General features: G+C 45.9%; 1 protein-coding gene across 1 annotated transcript in view; it reads left to right on the top strand.

Moving 5' to 3' along the window:
- The window catches only part of LAMA3 (laminin subunit alpha 3), a 246,918-nt gene that overhangs the window by 222,828 nt on the left and 5,855 nt on the right, over window positions 1-18,235 (top strand). The window contains exons 64-70 of the mRNA XM_007448619.1: window positions 494-634; window positions 3,234-3,373; window positions 4,780-4,911; window positions 5,736-5,889; window positions 10,043-10,212; window positions 14,143-14,326; window positions 16,514-16,654. Coding sequence (XP_007448681.1) covers window positions 494-634; window positions 3,234-3,373; window positions 4,780-4,911; window positions 5,736-5,889; window positions 10,043-10,212; window positions 14,143-14,326; window positions 16,514-16,654 — 1,062 coding nt within the window. The remainder of the gene's footprint in view (window positions 1-493; window positions 635-3,233; window positions 3,374-4,779; window positions 4,912-5,735; window positions 5,890-10,042; window positions 10,213-14,142; window positions 14,327-16,513; window positions 16,655-18,235) is intronic.

The raw sequence follows: 18,235 nt of genomic DNA, 5'->3' as shown, positions 1-18,235 counted from the left end.
TACGCGGGCCTCTCACTGCTGTGGCCTCTCCCGTTGCGGAGCGCAGGCTCCGGACGCGCAGGCTCAGCGGCCACGGCTCACGGGCCCAGCCGCTCCGCGGCATGTGGGATCTTACCGGACTGGGGCACGAACCCGTGTCCCCTGCATCGGCAGGCGGACTGTCAACCACTGCGCCACCAGGGAAGCCCAACACACCAATTTTTGATGTTTTCTGGTAGCGCACAGTGCTACTGTGAACTGGTTCATTTATTACACTCCCCACGTACTTGCAAAACCTCTTCAGGCTCGCATATTAAATTTGGAGGAAAGTAGGAATACCAGCCGTACGCACAAAAACGTACAGATGATCGGTAAATTATCATGCAGACAAGCAAACTGTTTCTTCCCATGGATCACGTGGATTGGTTCAAGTGAGGTGACGTAGGTTAAGATACTGTATTTCAGCCATGACATGATTACGGTGCTGGCAGTTTATTCCGTGTTTTCGTTTCAGCTCGTGCGATCTGCCTCATTCTCCAGGGGAGGACAGTTGAGCTTCACCAATTTGGACTTCCCATTGCCCAGCCACTTCCAGGCCTCCTTTGGGTTTCAGACCTTTCAACCCAGCGGCATCTTATTAAATCATCAGACAGGGGTATGAAATATTGTATGAATACTGAACAAGATTTAAATCTGACTCAAGGTTTGATGTCAAAAACAACAGGGGGGTTTTGAAGGTAAATTTGTTAGGCATTTTATCTATCCTCACACAGTAAATGCTATGTGGATTTCAAACATGGAAGCTGTCGCCCATCCTGGGGTAGGTCCTGAAAGAAATCAGGCTTAGAAAATACATTATAGTTCACAGAATTGAATTTGTGTGTAGTCATGAACTCACTGTCATTCTTTTAGGTATATTTTGTGAGTGAAGGTGAATTAGAACTGTTATAAGTAATAATGTAGCTTTAATTTTTAGATCTAAGAAAAAAATCAGAATGTACCCCCATTATTCCTTTGTTATTCCACAAAAGGTAGCTCTTCAGACTCCTTTTTTAGCAGCAGCAGCTAGTTGGACAATATTTACATCGGAGAATGGGAGAGAGTAAGGTCCTTTGCTCTTTGTTCCTGTACAGCAAGCCACAGAGATTCTATAACTTAAGAGGATTTAGCCGGTGTGGTCAGGTAGGCGTAAAAGTCAGTTAATACTCAGAAATCGCCTGGTGGAACGAGTGGGATTTTAAAATAGAAGTAGAAGTAGGACACTGTTCTTCTTGGATTTGTTTCTTCAGGATTTTGCCAGCACAACGGACAACTAGTATATGTTGAAAGGAGGGACGTAGCTGCCTCTGTGGTTATGTCGTAGTAGAACGCTTCTCCTCTCTTGCTATCCTTGTTCATCAGCAGTTCGAGATCTTTTTTTAAAAACAAAACAAATACCGTATGCTAACACATATATATGGAATTTAAGGGGAAAAAATGTCATGAAGAACCTAGGGGTAAGACAGGAATAAAGACACAGACCTACTAGAGAGTGGACTTGAGGATATGGGGAGGGGGAAGGGGAAGCTGTGACAAAGCGAGAGAGTTGCCTGGCCATATACACACTACCAAACGTAAAATAGCTAGCTAGTGGGAAGCAGCCGCATAGCACAGGGAGATCAGCTCGGTGCTTTGTGACCACCTAGAGGGGTGGGATAGGGAGGGTGGGAGGGAGGGAGACGCAAGAGGGAAGAGATATGGGGACATATGTATATGGATAACTGATTCACTTTGTTATCAAGCAGAAACTAACACACCATTGTAAAGCAATTATACTCCAATAAAGATGTTAAAAAAAAAAAATACCCCTGAAAAAGCACATGCCAACATTTAGATTGTGAGAGTGGCTTTTCCATCAGAGCAGGATGTTTTGACCCAGCTCTTTTGACACACACTCCTTATTTCCTCTCCCAAGAGTGGGGACACTTAGTACCCAATATACAAAATGGTCCAAAACAGGGGGAAGAATGGGCTTAGCAAAAGATGAGATCACTCCTGGACAATGCAGGAACCCTTCAAATATCCTAGGAACACTGCCCTCAACTTCTTAATGGATTAGCTAAGGAATACATTTCAATTAGCCTTCTTTTATCCAGTTTATAATGAATATTGACAATTGAAAAAAAAATCAACATAAAGCGAAATTGACAATGGCTACAACCACACACTATAAAAATTGTTTTAGGCTAAAAGCTCACTGACAAATCACATCTGGTTGAAAACTGCAAAAATCATACCTGGTAGGAAAAAAAATTAACAAAATTAAAATGACAACTGCTAAAACTACACACATTTTTAAAAATTAAGAATTGACAGAAAGAATCAAATCATCTTGCCAAAATTTGGATCTTCAGAGTTTGACCTTGGAAAATTGAACCTCCTAGAAATTAGGATCCGAAAGTAAAAAATTCATGACTGAAGAGAAGCTATCGTTGTAATCATCTATGAAAATAAATTGATGAATCAAGTCTTTGTTGTAAAAATGTATTCAGAAGAACATCGATGCTGACGAAAATAACTTCAGCAAAATGATAGTGAAAATAGGAAATTTTAGAAATATTTTAACTGTTTTGTATAATTGATGGAGAAATTAAGGGACTTCCCTGGTGGTCCAGTGGTAAAGAATCTGCCTTCCATTGCAGGGGATGGGTTCAATCCCTGATCAGGGATCTAAGATCCCACGTGCCATGGAGCAACTAAGCCCGCCACGCCACAGCTACTGAGCTCACGCACCACAACTACAGAGCCCACGTGCCCTGGAGGCTGTGTGTCACAACTAGAGAGAGAAAAACCCACAAGCCACAACTAGAGAGAAGCTCACGTGCTGCAACAAAGAGCCCGCGTGCCGCAACTAAGACCCAACACAGCCAGTCAATCAGTCAATCAATTAAACATATAAAATTTTAAAAAAGGAATGCCTGGATCAATTTATTAAAAAAATTTGATGGAGAAATTAAGGTGGTTTATGAATGTAGGTCCATAAAATGCTTTTGACAGATTCATCAGTGTTGGAATAATTTGCTTAAGATTTTTATATTCATAAACGTGGAGTCCAAATATTCAAAAATAATCTTTAGATCAAAAGAGCAAAGTCAAAACATTGGGGTCAAAACATCCTGTGTACCTAGTTTTGATCATATATTCAGTATTAATACATTCATAATCATTAAATGCAGATGGATTGCACTGATGAGTACGTTCTGTGATGATTTCAGGCAAGCAGCCTACAGGTCACCCTGGAAGATGGCCACATTGAACTGAGCCCCAGGGACAGCAGCAGCCCAATTTTCACATCTCCACAGACGTACATGGATGGTTTACTGCATTACGTGTCCATAATAAGCGACAACTCTGGGTGAGTGGAATGGCTCTTCTGCCAGAGCGCTAAGAATTTTACTTTACTTCGTTTAATGGAATCTTCTAGTATCTTTTCTGAGAAATATTTGGCCTTAGCATTGACACTATTTTACTAGTAAATCTTGGCCTTCTTCCTGGTTTTATATCAATTTTCTCATTTAAAAAATCAGCAGTTGGATGGATAAGTAAATTGAGGTACATTCAAAATGGGAGAATGAGAATGAAAGATCTACAATTGTGCCCGACGACACAGATGAACCTTGCACTAAAGGCTGAGCGAAACAGGTCACACGTGAAAGAGTTTGTCTCCCATGATTTCATTTATACAAAATTCAGAAGCAAGCAAAATCAATCTATCAGAATTCAGAATAGTGGTTACTCTTGGAGGGGGAGGAAGTCTAGAGATGAAAGGGAGCCCAGGCGGGGTGCCTGGGGTGCTGGCTGGTTCTGCTTCTGGCGATGTTGGTGCTTTCACATTTCAAAGATTCATTGAGCTGTGCACTTAAGACTTCTGCTTTCTGTACGTATACAGGCACACCTCGGAGATATCTGCAGGTTTGGTTCCAGAGCCGCACAATAAAGCAAATGTCACAATAAAGCAAGCCACACAAAATTTTTGGTTTTGCAGTGCATATGAAAGTTATATTTACACTGTACTATAGTCTATTAAGTGTGCAGTAGCATCATGTCTTAAAAAATCCCCGACGTACATACCTTACTTAAAAAATACTTTGTTGCTAAAAAATGCTAACCATCATTTGAGCCTTCAGGGAGTTGTGATCTTTTTGCTGGTGAAGGGTTTGAAATATTGTGAAAATTACCAAAATGTGACACCAAGACACGGAGTGAGCAAATGCTATTGGAAAAATGGTGTCCATAGACTTGCTTGAGGCAGGGTTGCCACAGACGTTCAGTTTGTAAGAAACCGCAATATCTGCGAAGCATACTTTTAAAATGAAGTGCAATAAAACAAGGTACGCCTGTAGAGTACTTTAATAAAAATGTTATGTGCAAAAAGAAACACGTGAAAAATTTTTAAACGCTCTTTAAAAATAGTTTAGGGGCTTCCCTGGTGGCGCAGAGGTTGAGAGTCCGCCTGCCGATGCAGGGGACCCGGGTTCGTGCCCCGGGCCGGGAAGATCCCACGTGCCGCGGAGCGGCTGGGCCCGTGAGCCGTGGCCGCTGAGCCTGCGCGTCCGGAGCCTGTGCTCCGCAACGGGAGAGGCCACAACAGTGAGAGGCCCAAGTACCGCAAAAAAAATAAAAATAAATATAAATAGTTTAGTGAGTTATTTCAGGCAGGAGATTTTGCGTCTGAATCAAAGACACTCAGTTGGCCACCTGGCGGGAATCGTTTTCCCCAGCTCTTCTCACTCCTGTTTTGTTTACCTCCTTTTTATTTAGGCTCCGGCTCCTCATTGATGACCAGCCTCTGAAAAATAACCAAAGGCTGCTAGGCTTTTCAAATTCCCAGCAATCCCTGCGTCTGGGCGGGAGTTATTTTGAGGGCTGCATCAGCAACGTTTTCATCCAGAGGTGGGTGCCGTTTTGTGTGTGTGTACAGCTGATGAGAATGGCCTGTGACCCAGGAGACTTGTCATGGCGGGCTGCACGCCGCTCTCAGCCCGCTGACTTTCAAGATGACCTCTTTGGCACGATTACACACATTAGAAGCAAACTAACTGAAAGCTTCTGGGCTCATCCTACCTTCGTAGGAACAGCCTTGGAACACAACCTTGGAAAAGGTTTAATTAAAATTTACTTTCAGATTATGGCCTTTTTAGATAAGAGCAAAACTCTCCCCTGGGCAGAGGGAGAGCCCAGGACTGGTAATGAACCTTAGGCAGCCTGTTAGGAGCTTGTGAGCTGCCATCAGGGCTCAGCGATAATCATCAGATAAAGCAGATTTACCCGTGAGATTTTCCTACTGAAATGCAGTGAGATAAATCCTTCCACAAACTCACTTCTGAGGTTTCCTCTTGTTCACCGTCATTCTAGTTCATCCAGTGTCTGTGTTTGTCCTCTCTGCATATTTCATTTTCATATTTCTGTGTGGCTCCCACTCCAAAGAACTATAATACTCTGGCTTTGCTGCAACACTTGGCTGTTCAAGGCAATAAAAGTTTCCCAAGGCCTTCTGCTGGCGAGGCATGGTGCTGGATATTTAAGGGAAGGCAGAGGTGGGTACAGCACATTCTCTTCCGCTATGAGCCTAGTGTTTCCTCTAGATATCCTGTACGGCGGGGAGATGAAAGTTTACCCAGAAATCAGGACAGTAAGAATGTGTAGTTTTTAAACAAATCCTCCCCGCTAGTGCGTCTTCCTTGATATGTCAGCGTTCATTTCTGCCCTCATTCCAGATTATCAGAGAGTCCCGAAGTCCTAGATTTGGCCAGTAAATCTACCAAGAGAGATGTGTCCCTGGGAGGCTGCAGTTTAAACGAATCACCTTTTCTAATGTTGCTTAACGGGTCTACAAGGTTTAACAAAGCCAAGACTTTCAATATCCACCAGGTGAGTATCAAAAAAACCTTACCCTGGGTTTTGCTTCTTTCCAGATGATTCTCATAAGAGAGTCCTGCCTCACCGGAGATGTTGGGGAGGGAGGGATGTAGGTCACCTGATCCGGTGGCGGCCAGTGCCTCCAGGAATAATGGGTCATCAACAGTTGGATTACACCAAAAGGTCAAAGTGGTTTTTGTTTTAGCTTTTATTTTGTATCTTGAACGTTTGACAATTTTTGCAGTCATAGAACAAATAGAACCTTGACTGCGGTTTCTCATTGTCTGCAGCTGATGTCTTGCTCTTTTGACACTTCTGCTGTGTCTCCAGCAAGTACAATGATTGTCTCTAGGATACAGGGCTCATGACCCTTCTGCCCACAGACACTCCTCTGCCTCCTATGACAAGATATACACATGCCCCCAGGCCTTGCCAAGACCAGTGTGGCTTGACATTGACTGCACATTAGAGACACCTGGGGAGCTTCTAAGATCCCAATGCTTGGGTTGCATTGCACTCAATTAAGTCAGATGCTCTTGGGATAGGTCCAAGCGGCAGGAGTTTGTAAAGCTCCCGGGTGATTCTAGTGTGTAGAACTAACAGAGGCCGAAAGGAAATGAAATTCCTTGTTTGGAGGAGTGGAAGCTTTGTCATACATTGAACAAGGTTAGAACTTAAAAAAAATTCCTTGCTTGCCTGAGGTCTACAGTGTGACCTCCCCGTATCTGAGGTTACAATTAATATGATTAATGGATAACACTGAACACCTCCAATGTGCCAGGTGCTACGCTGAGCTCTTTAAGTGGATTTTCTTACTAAATCCGCACGTAACCGTATAGGAGGAGTTCCATTACCCGCCACATCGCACAGAAAAGGATGCTGTGGCTTAGAAAGGTGAGCAGTTTGCCCAGGCTCCCACAGATGGAAGACAGAGTTGGAATTCAAACCCAGGCAGCCTGACCCCAAAGCCCAGGCTCTCTCGAGAGCAATGCACTTCCATTCAACCCACTTTTCACTTAACATCAATCACATGCTGCTTGTCTGCCAATGTTTCTCCTGCTGCACAATGATTTGGGGAGATGAAGAGATAGTACATAAAAAGAAATGTTTTATGCTTTAAGAAGAAATATATTTCATAAATCCCAAAGGGTTGTCATTTTACTCTCAGGAAAAGAACACCATTAGACCTGCCCCCTCAGGAATGAAGTCATAGATTCATTTATTTCCCTGTAATGCTGAGAGTTACTGAGAGATTAAATTAGCACAGTGATAGTGGAGATGGAGCGAAGGAATGGATTCAAAGCTATGTAGAAGATGGAATGTACCAGACTCATATAATAATTGAAGGTGGGAGTTAATATAATTCTGAGGCATCTGGATGGATGGAGAAACCAGTTATGAAGAGATGAAAAGGACAAGCCTTTGGAGGGAACGAGAATGAGTGGAGTTTGTGGCATATTGAGTGACAGGTGCCTCAACCAAATGGAAAGCTGGTAGGAGACTGTCAGGTGTCTCTGGGGGCCTCAGCAGAGAGAGTGGGACTGGGGCTATTGATGTGGGAACCCCAGTGAATACACTGTATTTAATGTTGCTCCTGTTCCGTGCAAGCCCCCAGATTAGGTGGAATAAGACATTAATTCTGCCTCCAAAAGCCCAATAACAGAGACAAGGCAACCAAGCTTTGTGGTTAAGTACTGGATTTTGCTGTCAGACTTCCTGGCTTTATCACTTACTACATGTATGATCTTGAATGATTATCTAACCTCCCTGTGGGTCTATTTCCTGCAGCGTAAATGAGGATATAGAACAGTAGTATCTCATGGTGTTGTGAGGGTTCAATGAGGTAATAAATATAAAATACGTGGCACATGGTAGGCGTGCCATAACTATTAGCTGTTATCATTATTATACACACTAATAACCTAAGTGACAGGGACAAAATGTGCTACAGGAGTGGTACGCCAGGTATTTTCCTGCTACAGAGATCAGGGGCGTTCCTCTGGAGGAGGTGATACATAGACTGGGTCTGGAGCATGGGTTGAGTTTAGATGAGTGAATGTTATTGCTACATGAGCAGAAGCCCAAAGCTGGGAGGCAGGGTGTGGTGGAACTCGCAGGTATAGATGCTTTGCATGCATTCTCTGTGACCTTCACAAGGCTTCACTCTCTCTCTTTCAGTTCCCACCACACCCCTATGAGAGCAGAATAGAATGCCAACTTTACACGTCAGGAAATTGAGTCTCAGAGAGGTTAAAAGAAAATTTTACAGTAAGTAAACTGTAGAGTCAGAATTGAAACTCAGGGCTATACAGAATCCCAAGAATGCGCTCTTCATAGTCACCTGCTCAGGGGGAGGTAAGCTCAGAGTCACATGCTGCAGCCGGATCAGACAAGCCTCAGATGGCCTGATGTAATTTGGACATTTTTTCTGTAGTCAGTGTGAAGCCATTGAAAGGAGTGCTTTAAGCCATGTTTAAAGACGAATAAACTGGCAGCAGCCTATGGAATGGTTTGGCCTAGGAAAGTTCTACGGACGTGGCATCAAACTGGCAAAGTACCAGAATGGTCCAGGCAAGACAGTCAGCGGCCTGACTTTCAGGTAGAGGGACTGGGAGTGAAAGGGAAGGAGTGGAAACAAAATATGTCCCGGAGATGAACAATAGGACATGGAAACAGAGCACGTGCAAGAGGCCAGGTAGGAGGGTGTCCATGATGACCAAGGTGTGAGGCCTGGGTGCCTTGGAGGATGATGCTGCCATTAAGAGAATTAAGGAAAAGTTGGTACCAAGAGTGTCTATGAAGACTGTTCATCTTGATGTTACTGCTGCTGACACACAAGAATCTTTCAGGGAGGGAGTGGGCCCCACTGGTGTGAGCCCCCGGCAGGAAGCTCCTGGAGGATCCAGGTCTGGCTGTGATTTTAAACAACTCACTTAACTTTCTGGTGATGGAACATCTCCACTCAGCAGATAACTGGTATTAAGTCTGCATCCCAAGCACCCTATCCAGGAATCTGGTCAGGTTGGAAAACCTGATCCTCAATGAATCTGAATCTGTTAGGAAGACTTCAGCTGCTAGGGCTTAACCCTCTGTGGGGATCTATAGTGTCACATTAAGGGACAGCTTGAGGATGAGTGTGCTGCAGGCCTGGCCCGCGGGACTGGGCTCTGCTTCCCCACAGCCATGGTGGCTCCATCTCGCACAGTTCGGGGCTACGGACAGGGCGTTACCTCACCAGAAGCACAGATCTGTGGCTTTCTCTCTCCTCTGGAAGGAAACATTTCTCAGAGGCCCCGCCCCCTGACCACCTCTTAAGGCTCATTGGCCAGGAGGGTGTTGCATGCTCGTTACTGAACCAATCCCCAGCAGGGAGAATTCCCATCACTGGCTTCCAGGAATGGAGAGCCCCACTGAGCCCTGAGCCCCATGGGAGGGACTGTGGACCCCCTCATCAAAATCTGGGCTTTTTCACTCTGTTATAAAGCAGAAACTAACACACCATTGTAAAGCAATTATACCCCAATAAAGATGTTAAAAAAATTAATTAATTAATTTAAAAAAAAATCTGGGCTTTGCAGCAGAGAAAAGAGGGGGAAGGGCTGGAGAGTCTCAGTTCCTTCCAACAACTTTTCTAGTCTCATGTGATGTTTATTATGCTTGTTTTTCTGTATTAAAACTCATTCCTGTTCAAAAGTTCCAAGTACCGTCCAGGTCAGGAGAGACTTCTGTGTGTGGGTCAACTCTGAGGAAAGTGGGGACAGGCTGTGGTCCCCTCCTGTTCTCTGGGTTCTTTCACGGCCCTGCTGCTAAAGCCCAAGTGAATGGCCTGGAGGGGAGATGGCAGATTGGCGGCTCCAGGTCCACTGGCTGTCTGTGTGGGCCTCAGTGCTGCTGGCCACCTGCTGGCCCTCCTGAGGGCCACCGTGGTTCTTCTGAAGCTCCATGGAGGAGAGGTGCTCTGGGTATCCACTGTTCCCACGTATAGCAGGCCTGTGTAGGACGGGAATAACATGCCTCCTCCCCAAGGACGAATTCATCTCTATTGAATTCAGCTCTTAGGATCAAAAGTCAAAGCTGAGCAAGGCACTTAGCAAGGTAGGCATTTTCCAACTCCTGCCCCTGATAATCAGCTGTCTGGATTTTTTTTTGTTTCTCTCCCACACAGCCATTGTGTGACACGCCAGCCGCCTCCCCAAGGAGCTTGAAGGTGAGGGGAGATGCCCAGTCTTGCCCACCACTTCCAGAGGCCCAGGCCAGCCACAGAGCCCTCAGGTTTGGGGACAGTCCCACCAGCCACTTGCTCTTCATGCTTCCCCAGGAGTTGCTGAAACCCAGGTATCATTTCATTTTCCTGCCCCAAGCCAACTCAGAATCTGATTCTACCCTAGGGCAGGCTAGCTGGCACGACAGCAGGGACCTGTCACCAATGAAGGGGGCACTACCACGTTTGCGAAAAGAGGTGCTGGCCTACCTGAGACGCACAGCCTGGGGGCCCGAGCCTGCTCCCTCCCCGCAACTGGGAGGCACACGTGACACGTGCTGCTCAGAGGCTGAAACAATCAGCTCGGCTCTGGTTTAGAATTGACAGTGTTCTAAAAATAAGGCTGATATTTCTTTCCAGAGGTGCTATTTATTTCTATGATAAATCACCTTTCTTCTCCTGCATTCTACAGTTAGAGGAAAATCATTCTTTTAGGAAGACTCGGTGCCAGATCCATCACTTTTATATTTTTTGTGCTAACAAGTTGCATCTCTTTTGGGGAGGAGGGAATGAGCAGAGATACTAATTCTGCCAGAAAAAAAAAAAGTAGGAAAACAAGGCTTGTCATTTTCATGTGATTCGAAGGAGACATAAATGAAAAGGTGCCCAAAATTCCTTTACGACTTCTCTACAGAGGCAGAATGGCCCAGGGGTCCAAAAGACCTGGCTTTAAGACCTTGGCTTTCAATCCACCCACTCAGCCACTTGCTGGCTGCGTGACCTCAGGCCACAGGCCAGTTCACGTCCTGGGGATGCAGAGGTCAAGATGCGATGAGATGTACAAGGGAGTTATTATTCCTGTGCAGAATAAAAGGGGGAGAGCAGGAGCTGGCAAGGAGAGCCTTCAGCTGAGACACAGGCCTGAGGCCTGTGAAAGGAGAGGGAAAGGCAGGCGTGGGTGGGACGAGCCTCAGACAGCAGGGAAGCTCCAAGGGAGTCAGGCAGCCCGGTGGGCATCACAAGCAAAGATCACCCAGTAAAGGAGTCCAGTGTTGGGCATGATGGCCCGGCTCTAGTTCTGCCGCTGAGCTCGGTGCTTGGCAGGGGGTCACCTGTGTGCCACTGCGGTTCTGAGAGCGTGGCAGCTGCGGGCTGCCAGGCCGCCATGCCCCCGCAGCAGGGTCTCCTGAAGGGAACTCTGAGTGGCAGTTCCACGGCCGCCGCAGGCTGCTGTTCAACTTTTCTAAGCCTCAGCTTCCTCTCCATAAACTTGGCATAATTATGCCTGTCTCACATGTTTTTGCAAATTGCCACACCTCTTCGAACCTCAGTTTTCTCATCAGTTAGGTGGGGTTGATAATGTTTCCCTTGCAGAGAGGAGAGGTCATTGCTTGTAATGAGCTGGCCCTTGGAGGTGCACTCAGTAAGCAAGTGCATGATTCACAGGCAGGTGTGAAGGCCGGAAAGGGGAGGGGCCGAGTTTTAAAGGAGACCCTCGGCCAGCTGCTGGCATCTCCAGTAGACCCATGGAAATTCTGGGGATCCCTGATTTGCCAAAACTGTGCTAGTCGGAGACAGACAGATGGCAGAAGCGGTGACCCTCTCAGCCCCTCCCGGGGCTGTTCCACTCCGCATCTCTGCTCTGTTGGTCAGGCTGACCCTAATGACAACAGTCTCTCTGCAGATGCTGCCCACGCTGTCCTCTTCCCGGCCTCCCCACCCTCCGGCCCCGCTGCCTCTGCCCTCCCCCTCCCTCTGTGGCCCCTTTCTTACAACTTCTCTCTCAGCACATATTCACTGTGGTGAGTTATCCGGCTTCTTCTGATGATTCGACCCCAGCATCTTCCTGTCCAACACTGAATTATATATAATAAATGGAAAAAGTAACATCCTTAAAGGAAAGCAGGAAAAAAATAATCCTTAGTAAATATAATTTAAAAATTATTTTAGTCCCCAGCATTGTAGCAATCAGAGTATATTTTCAGGATGTTGCAAGATTTGGACTATTCTATTATTCTCATCCTAGTTTCTATTCTAGAAACTTTTGGCCTCTCCTGTAAAACTCTGTACCACTATTTTAACCTCTTGGTGAATGTATAAAAATGCTACTTTGCTCTCTGCCTTTCCCTCCTATCCTCCAGCAATAAAGACTCATAGCTACAGTGTCATATGCCAGGATTTGAAGGTACTGATGTCATTTTTGGGTGTTAGTCTTTTCTGAAAGAAAATGGCTTTAAGAAATAATTCTGGAAAGCAAATGTCAAGTCTAATAACCAAGCCCCATTTCATTCTGTAGTAAGTTCTACTATCCTCCTTAAATTGGCTAACCCTCGTTCTCCAAACCTCCGCACTAATACACAGCTACACCAAGAGAAATACTGAGCCATGTCACCATCGGGTTGGTTTAATTTCACAAATATAGATTTCTTTTGCACTTTGAAGAACTATACCCTCAAGGAAGCTTGCAGATCTGAAGAATGAAAGTGCATGTCCTTGTTTGCTCAGCCTCACAGTATTAAAAAGCAAAGAGATGTAACAGTGTAATTATTTCTTCCACTTCCTGATTCTGCCTCCACATTTTCCATTTGCCATTTAATTCAATTCAATAACTCTTTCTTGAGGGCCTCCTGTGTATCATGCACTGGAGATACAGCTTTAAAGCAGGATAGACCCTGTTCCTGCCCTCTGTCTGGTGTGCACTTGGACACAGACCACAAGGAATGGGTGACGACAGCCTTTTTTTTTTCCCTTTTTTGGCTGCGCCACATGGCATGTGGAAACTCAGTTCCCCAACCAGGGATGGAACCCATGCCCCCTGCAGTGGTAGCGCAGAGTCTTAACCACTGGACCACCAGGGAAGTCCCTGATGATAGCCTATTGACACCCATATCTCCCATTACCTTTTCCCAGTACACTTTTAGGCACCCCCTCAGGGCACCTACACACCACAAACCACTCAAAGAATGAACCGTCCATCGCTGCGTTCCCAGTGCCCACCATGGTGCCTTGTACATACGACCCACTCATTACATATTTGTTGAATGAACGAATAAATGGATGGGTGGATGGATGGATGTGAGTTTGCATAGAAAGTAAAGCTTGCTTAGCCACACATACCTATGATATGTAACCATCGTGCAAAGGAATATTAACTTTCACTCTCTGCTTTTACTGCATGATGCTTGCTTAATTCCTGTTCCACCACAGATGAGGTATTAAGGTCCGAGAAACGTTAAGGGTAGTGGGAGAAGGTGGATCTGGACTTCTGTGCCACTTTGTTAAATATGTCTCACAGGAAGAAAAGGCTTACCTGATGCTTAAATCAAATCCTTGTTATTCAAGTTGTCCCCGTACTTTTCCTCACAACTGTCCTCTCCCTGCATGTATACAAAGTAGAAAAGCATATTCACTGCGTTTAACAACCGAGGCTGCTCGGTGAAATAAGCCAGTTGCAAAAAAAAGACAAATACTATGGGATTCCACTTCTATGAAGCACCTAGAATATTCAAATTGATAGAGGCAGAAAGCAGAATGGTGGTTACCAGGCACTGGGGGCGAGGGGAGAATGCAGAGTTGTTAACTTGTGGAGAGTTTCAGTTTTGCAAGATGAAAAAGGTTTCGGAGATTGGCTGCACAACAGTGTGAAGGTACTTAACACTACTGAACTGTACTCTTAAAAATGGTTAAGATGGTAAACTTTATGTTTGGTATATTTTACCATACTTTTCTAAAATGTAGATTTTTTTTTTTTTTTTTAAAGTAAGGCATCTTCCTTCTTGCCATGTGCTGGGACTTAACGCCACTAGCTGAGTTTGTCATAAAACTTCCTCTTATTTCCCAATATGGTGAGGAAAGTATACAACAAAACTTTTAGCAGCTGAAATACAATGGCTTTTAAAACTTCCCAAAGAGACGGGTCGTTGAATCAAGAAGTGCCTTAGTTTATTCATTTAAATAACGAGGTTGTAGGGTTTTGCTCCTCACTGCCTCTCCCAGTGGAGATTTGAAGAAACACTAAAAACCTCTTATTTTCCTTCTCGCCTCTTGCTTTCTTTTCCCCACAGGTCACAGTTTGCCGTGGACTTGCAGACAACGGCGTCCAGAGGGCTCGTGTTTTACACAGGCACTAAGAACTCCTTTATGGCTCTTTATCTTTCGAAAGGACGTCTGGTCTTTGCATTGGGGGCAGGAGGGAAACAACTGAAACTCAAAAGCAAAGAGAAGTGCAGTGACGGGAAGTGGCACACGGTGAGAGCTGGGGCTGCCCTAGAGCCTCCGCTGGGGCCAAGTTCACTGCTGAATAGCTGAAGACGGGAGTCTCAGCGTTCTTCCCGGCAAGAGGGCACAAGCACTGGGAGAGCTCATGTGGTCAGAGGCACTGATCGTCCCAGCGCCTCAGCCCCAGAGACTCCTGCACACGCCATGTGTGGATGTCATCCTACATGCCGAGACGGGCTTTCCTCCCTGCTTCTTTACCCGCCACCCCCAACCCCCCATGCACCTCCCTGGGCTGCACCACTCCCCTTGCCTATTCCCACCCCTTGCTCCCTGGACCATTTCTCTCCTTCAGGACAGTTTCCAGTCTCCAGGCCCCCTGTGAGTCTGGAATGCCTTCTCTGTAGCCCAGGTGTAAGCACCCACATCCCTAGCATCTCAGCTCTTGCCTGAAGGCATCCCAGGGTTAAAGAAATACAGTTTAAGGCAAGAAGGGACCTATGTACTTTTTTTTTCTGACGAGGGAATTGGAACTCAGAAAACTTAAGTGACTTGACAAGTTACACTCACTCAGTCATTCAACAAATATGTAATAAGCTGCCATCCTGGAGCACATAAACAAAAAAATCCCCAATATAATGTCAGCTACTGCTTTGAGAAAACACTAAAGCAAGGTAAGGAAGTGGCCGAGTAGGGAGACTGTTTCAAATAGGGCAGTAAAAGAAGGCCTCCTCCAAGAGATGACAATCAATCACATAAAGTTATAGGAAGGATTTCCAGGCAGAGGGAACAGCAAGTACAAAGACCCTAAGTTAGGAGTTAGCTGAATGAACAGAACAGAAAGGATAAGAAGTGGGATTCAAGAGTGAGACAGGGGGACTTCCCTGCTGGCACAGTGGTTAAGAATCCACCTGCCAATGCAGGGGACACGGGTTCGAGCCCTTGTCCAGGAAGATCCCACATGCCGCGGAGCAACTAAGCCCATGCGCCACAACTACTGAGCCTGCGCTCTAGACCCCGCGAGCCACAGCTACTGAAGCTCATACGCCTAGAGCCCGTGCTCTGCAACAAGAGAAGACACCGCAATGAGAAGCCAGCGCACCACAATGAAGAGTAGCCCCCGCTCGCCACAACTAGAGAAAGCCCATGCACAGCAACGAAGACCCAACGTAGCCAAAAATAAATTAATTTAAAAAAAGAGTAAGGCAGGCCCAGGCCATTTAAGCATTGAAGGCCAAGGTGAGGATTTGGGATTTTATTCTGAGTCTCTCTGAAGCTTTTAGAGAGTCTAAAACTAAAAAAGCGTTACACAAAAAGATTGATATTTTCAAAACCCTCTTTAGCTAAAGTGTCTAAAAGGGAGTAAAAATAGAAGTAAGTAGACCAGATGGATGCTATTGCCTTTGGTTCAAGAGGCTGAGGTAGAGGGGGAGAGAGTAGACCACCCAGGATGTGTTCCAAAGGCAGAGCCAAGAGGGTTGGCTGATGGAAAGAGAGGAGTCAACATCAAGTCCTGTGATTTTGGACCAGTGATTGGGTCAATAGTGGAACCTTTGCTGAGAGGGAGAAGATGGGCAGGAGGTAGGTGTCGCTAGGCAAGAGTGGGAACTCTGTTGTCAACATCCTGCGGTTGAGCTGCCTATCAGACATTCAAGCCCAGGTGTCAGTCGATAGTAGAGGCCAGAGGTCACAGCTGGGCATCTACACTGGGGAGTCATTAGTGAATAGTCTCGTAGCCATGAGGTGGCAGAGTCCACACCAGAGCCCAGGGATCCTGACTTTTAGCAAAGAGTTTAAAACACTTGATCCTCTTGTTGGGAGAGGAGTAGCCATTGGCCCCTTGCTCCAGGACCCCTGCTCAGAGGAGCATGTGACTTTCTCCCGTCTCAGCTCCGCACACTCTCTTCCTTCCTCTCTGTTGCATGGATCCTTTGGTTCTTCAGTTATTTATCTTTTGTAAAAGTTTCCAGTCACATATATTTTTTTGTTCACTTTTGAGGAATCTTTTTTTAGTTCATGTTTTAAGCTCACTCTGTTTAATATCTGACATAATCTCACAAAATGATGATGATGATGACACTGTGGTGAAAACTCTGATTTTTCCAAAGCTACTTGAAGGGACAGAAAAACTTAAAAAAAAATTTCCTGTGACCACTAATAAACTACAGTGCCAGTTGTCAAAGGTAAGAATACGATTAACGTATTTTCTTTATCCTTAAGGTGGCATTTGGGCAAGATGGAGAAAGGGGGCGCTTGGTTGTGGATGGTCTGAGGGCCCGGGAGGGAAGTTTGCCCGGAAATTCCACCATCAGCCTCAGAGCACCAGTTTACCTGGGATCGTCTCCATCAAGGAAACCAAAGGTAAATAGTTATGCTTCAGAGCCACAGATAAGAACAAGTCACCCTATAAGCTTTATAATTATACCATATATTCAAGGATATCAAAATACTTTAAATTATTTTAATAACTGAATCTGTATTTTAATGTTATTTGGTGACTGAAATAAAATTATCTCAAGAACCAAACTTGGGGAAAATTTGGGCTAAGGAGAAAGTCACAAGTCTGTCTGTCCCCAAGAAGGAGGGGTGCATACCAGGATTTGTCAGGTTCAAAGGCCCCGATGGGACCGTGGCCCCAGGGTGGCGTTCTGTGGGTGCCCTCCCCCTGTCTCCTCCACGTGGCCAAAGGGCTCACTGCCCCTGATTACTTGGGGCGGCTGAACCCGCCTGTCACTCCTCTCCCAGATTTGCCTTCTTTGCCCACAAAGTGAAGATGGCCCGTCAACAGCTCCGGCCCAGGAACTGTCCTCCTCCAAATGCGCTGCCAGGCGCTGAGCCCCTCCTGCCCCTTCCCACTCCGCTGGTGCCCATTCTGGCGTGATGTGTGCTAGCAGCTGGGGGGAAGGGCCAAGACTCAAATCTGGGCCAGAAATGAACGTAATCAAAGCAGGTCACTTCTGCCAGCGTGGAGTCTAGGCGGTCAGGCTAACCTGGCCTTGACCTTGGTATCTCCACAGGACTCAGCCTGGCCCACTTGAGTTTTGCACTGTGGTTTGGGCCAAAGCCCCAGCAAGTCAAAGTACTGTTTTACTTTGTTGTATGTAATAACTTTTATATATGTATCATAAATAATGTATAACATAATATAGTATATGTATTATGGTATCTAATACATATATAACGTATAACATATTAATAATTGCTAAAGAGGATATTCAATGTTTGCTTTTCTGCAACCTCTGTACCTTTTTCCCTCTCAGAGAAATCACAGGATGGGGTAGTGACTCAGGGGCACAATTTGGGTGCTCTTCTTTTTTGTGGTATGCAGGCCTCTCACTGCTGTGGCCTCTCCCGTTGCGGAGCACAGGCTCCGGACGTGCAGGCTCAGTGGCCATGGCTCACGGGCCCAGCCGCTCCGCGGCACGTGGGATCTTTCCAGACCGGGGCACGAACCCGTGTCCCCTGCATCGGCAGGCAGACTCCCAACCACTGCGCCACCAGGGAAGCCCCGGGTACTCTTTTGACTTAGGTAAATCACACTCAACATCCTAAAATCTGAGACAATCAGTAGCACCCCATTTACAGCATCCTTTACAAGCAAGGTCCTATTCGCAGCCTTCCTTCAACCTGAGGGTGCAAACCACTGAATACCCTCCTCCATATCCTTTCAAAGGGCAGGCAACATCCAATCAACCAGTGGCTGCCTCCAAATACCAAAACCTGCAGCCAGTCTTTGGTGATTCCGTGTTGGGTTATGGCCTGAACTGGAGAGCCTGACCGTGGTGTCAGATACAGACTCTTTGTTATACATGATGGCAAATCTGAAGAAACTAACATTTCTTAGGGGCCCCAATCAGTACTTTGTTGTTGACGCTGACACCACATGCATCTCTAATACCACTAGATTCTCTTAAAATTATCATGTCTTGCATCCGTCGTGTA

Source organism: Lipotes vexillifer, unplaced genomic scaffold (assembly GCF_000442215.2).
Source record: "Lipotes vexillifer unplaced genomic scaffold, Lipotes_vexillifer_v1.1 scaffold168, whole genome shotgun sequence".
Classification (NCBI taxonomy): Eukaryota; Metazoa; Chordata; class Mammalia; order Artiodactyla; family Lipotidae; genus Lipotes; species Lipotes vexillifer.
This window is presented reverse-complemented; position numbering and strand designations above follow the sequence as displayed.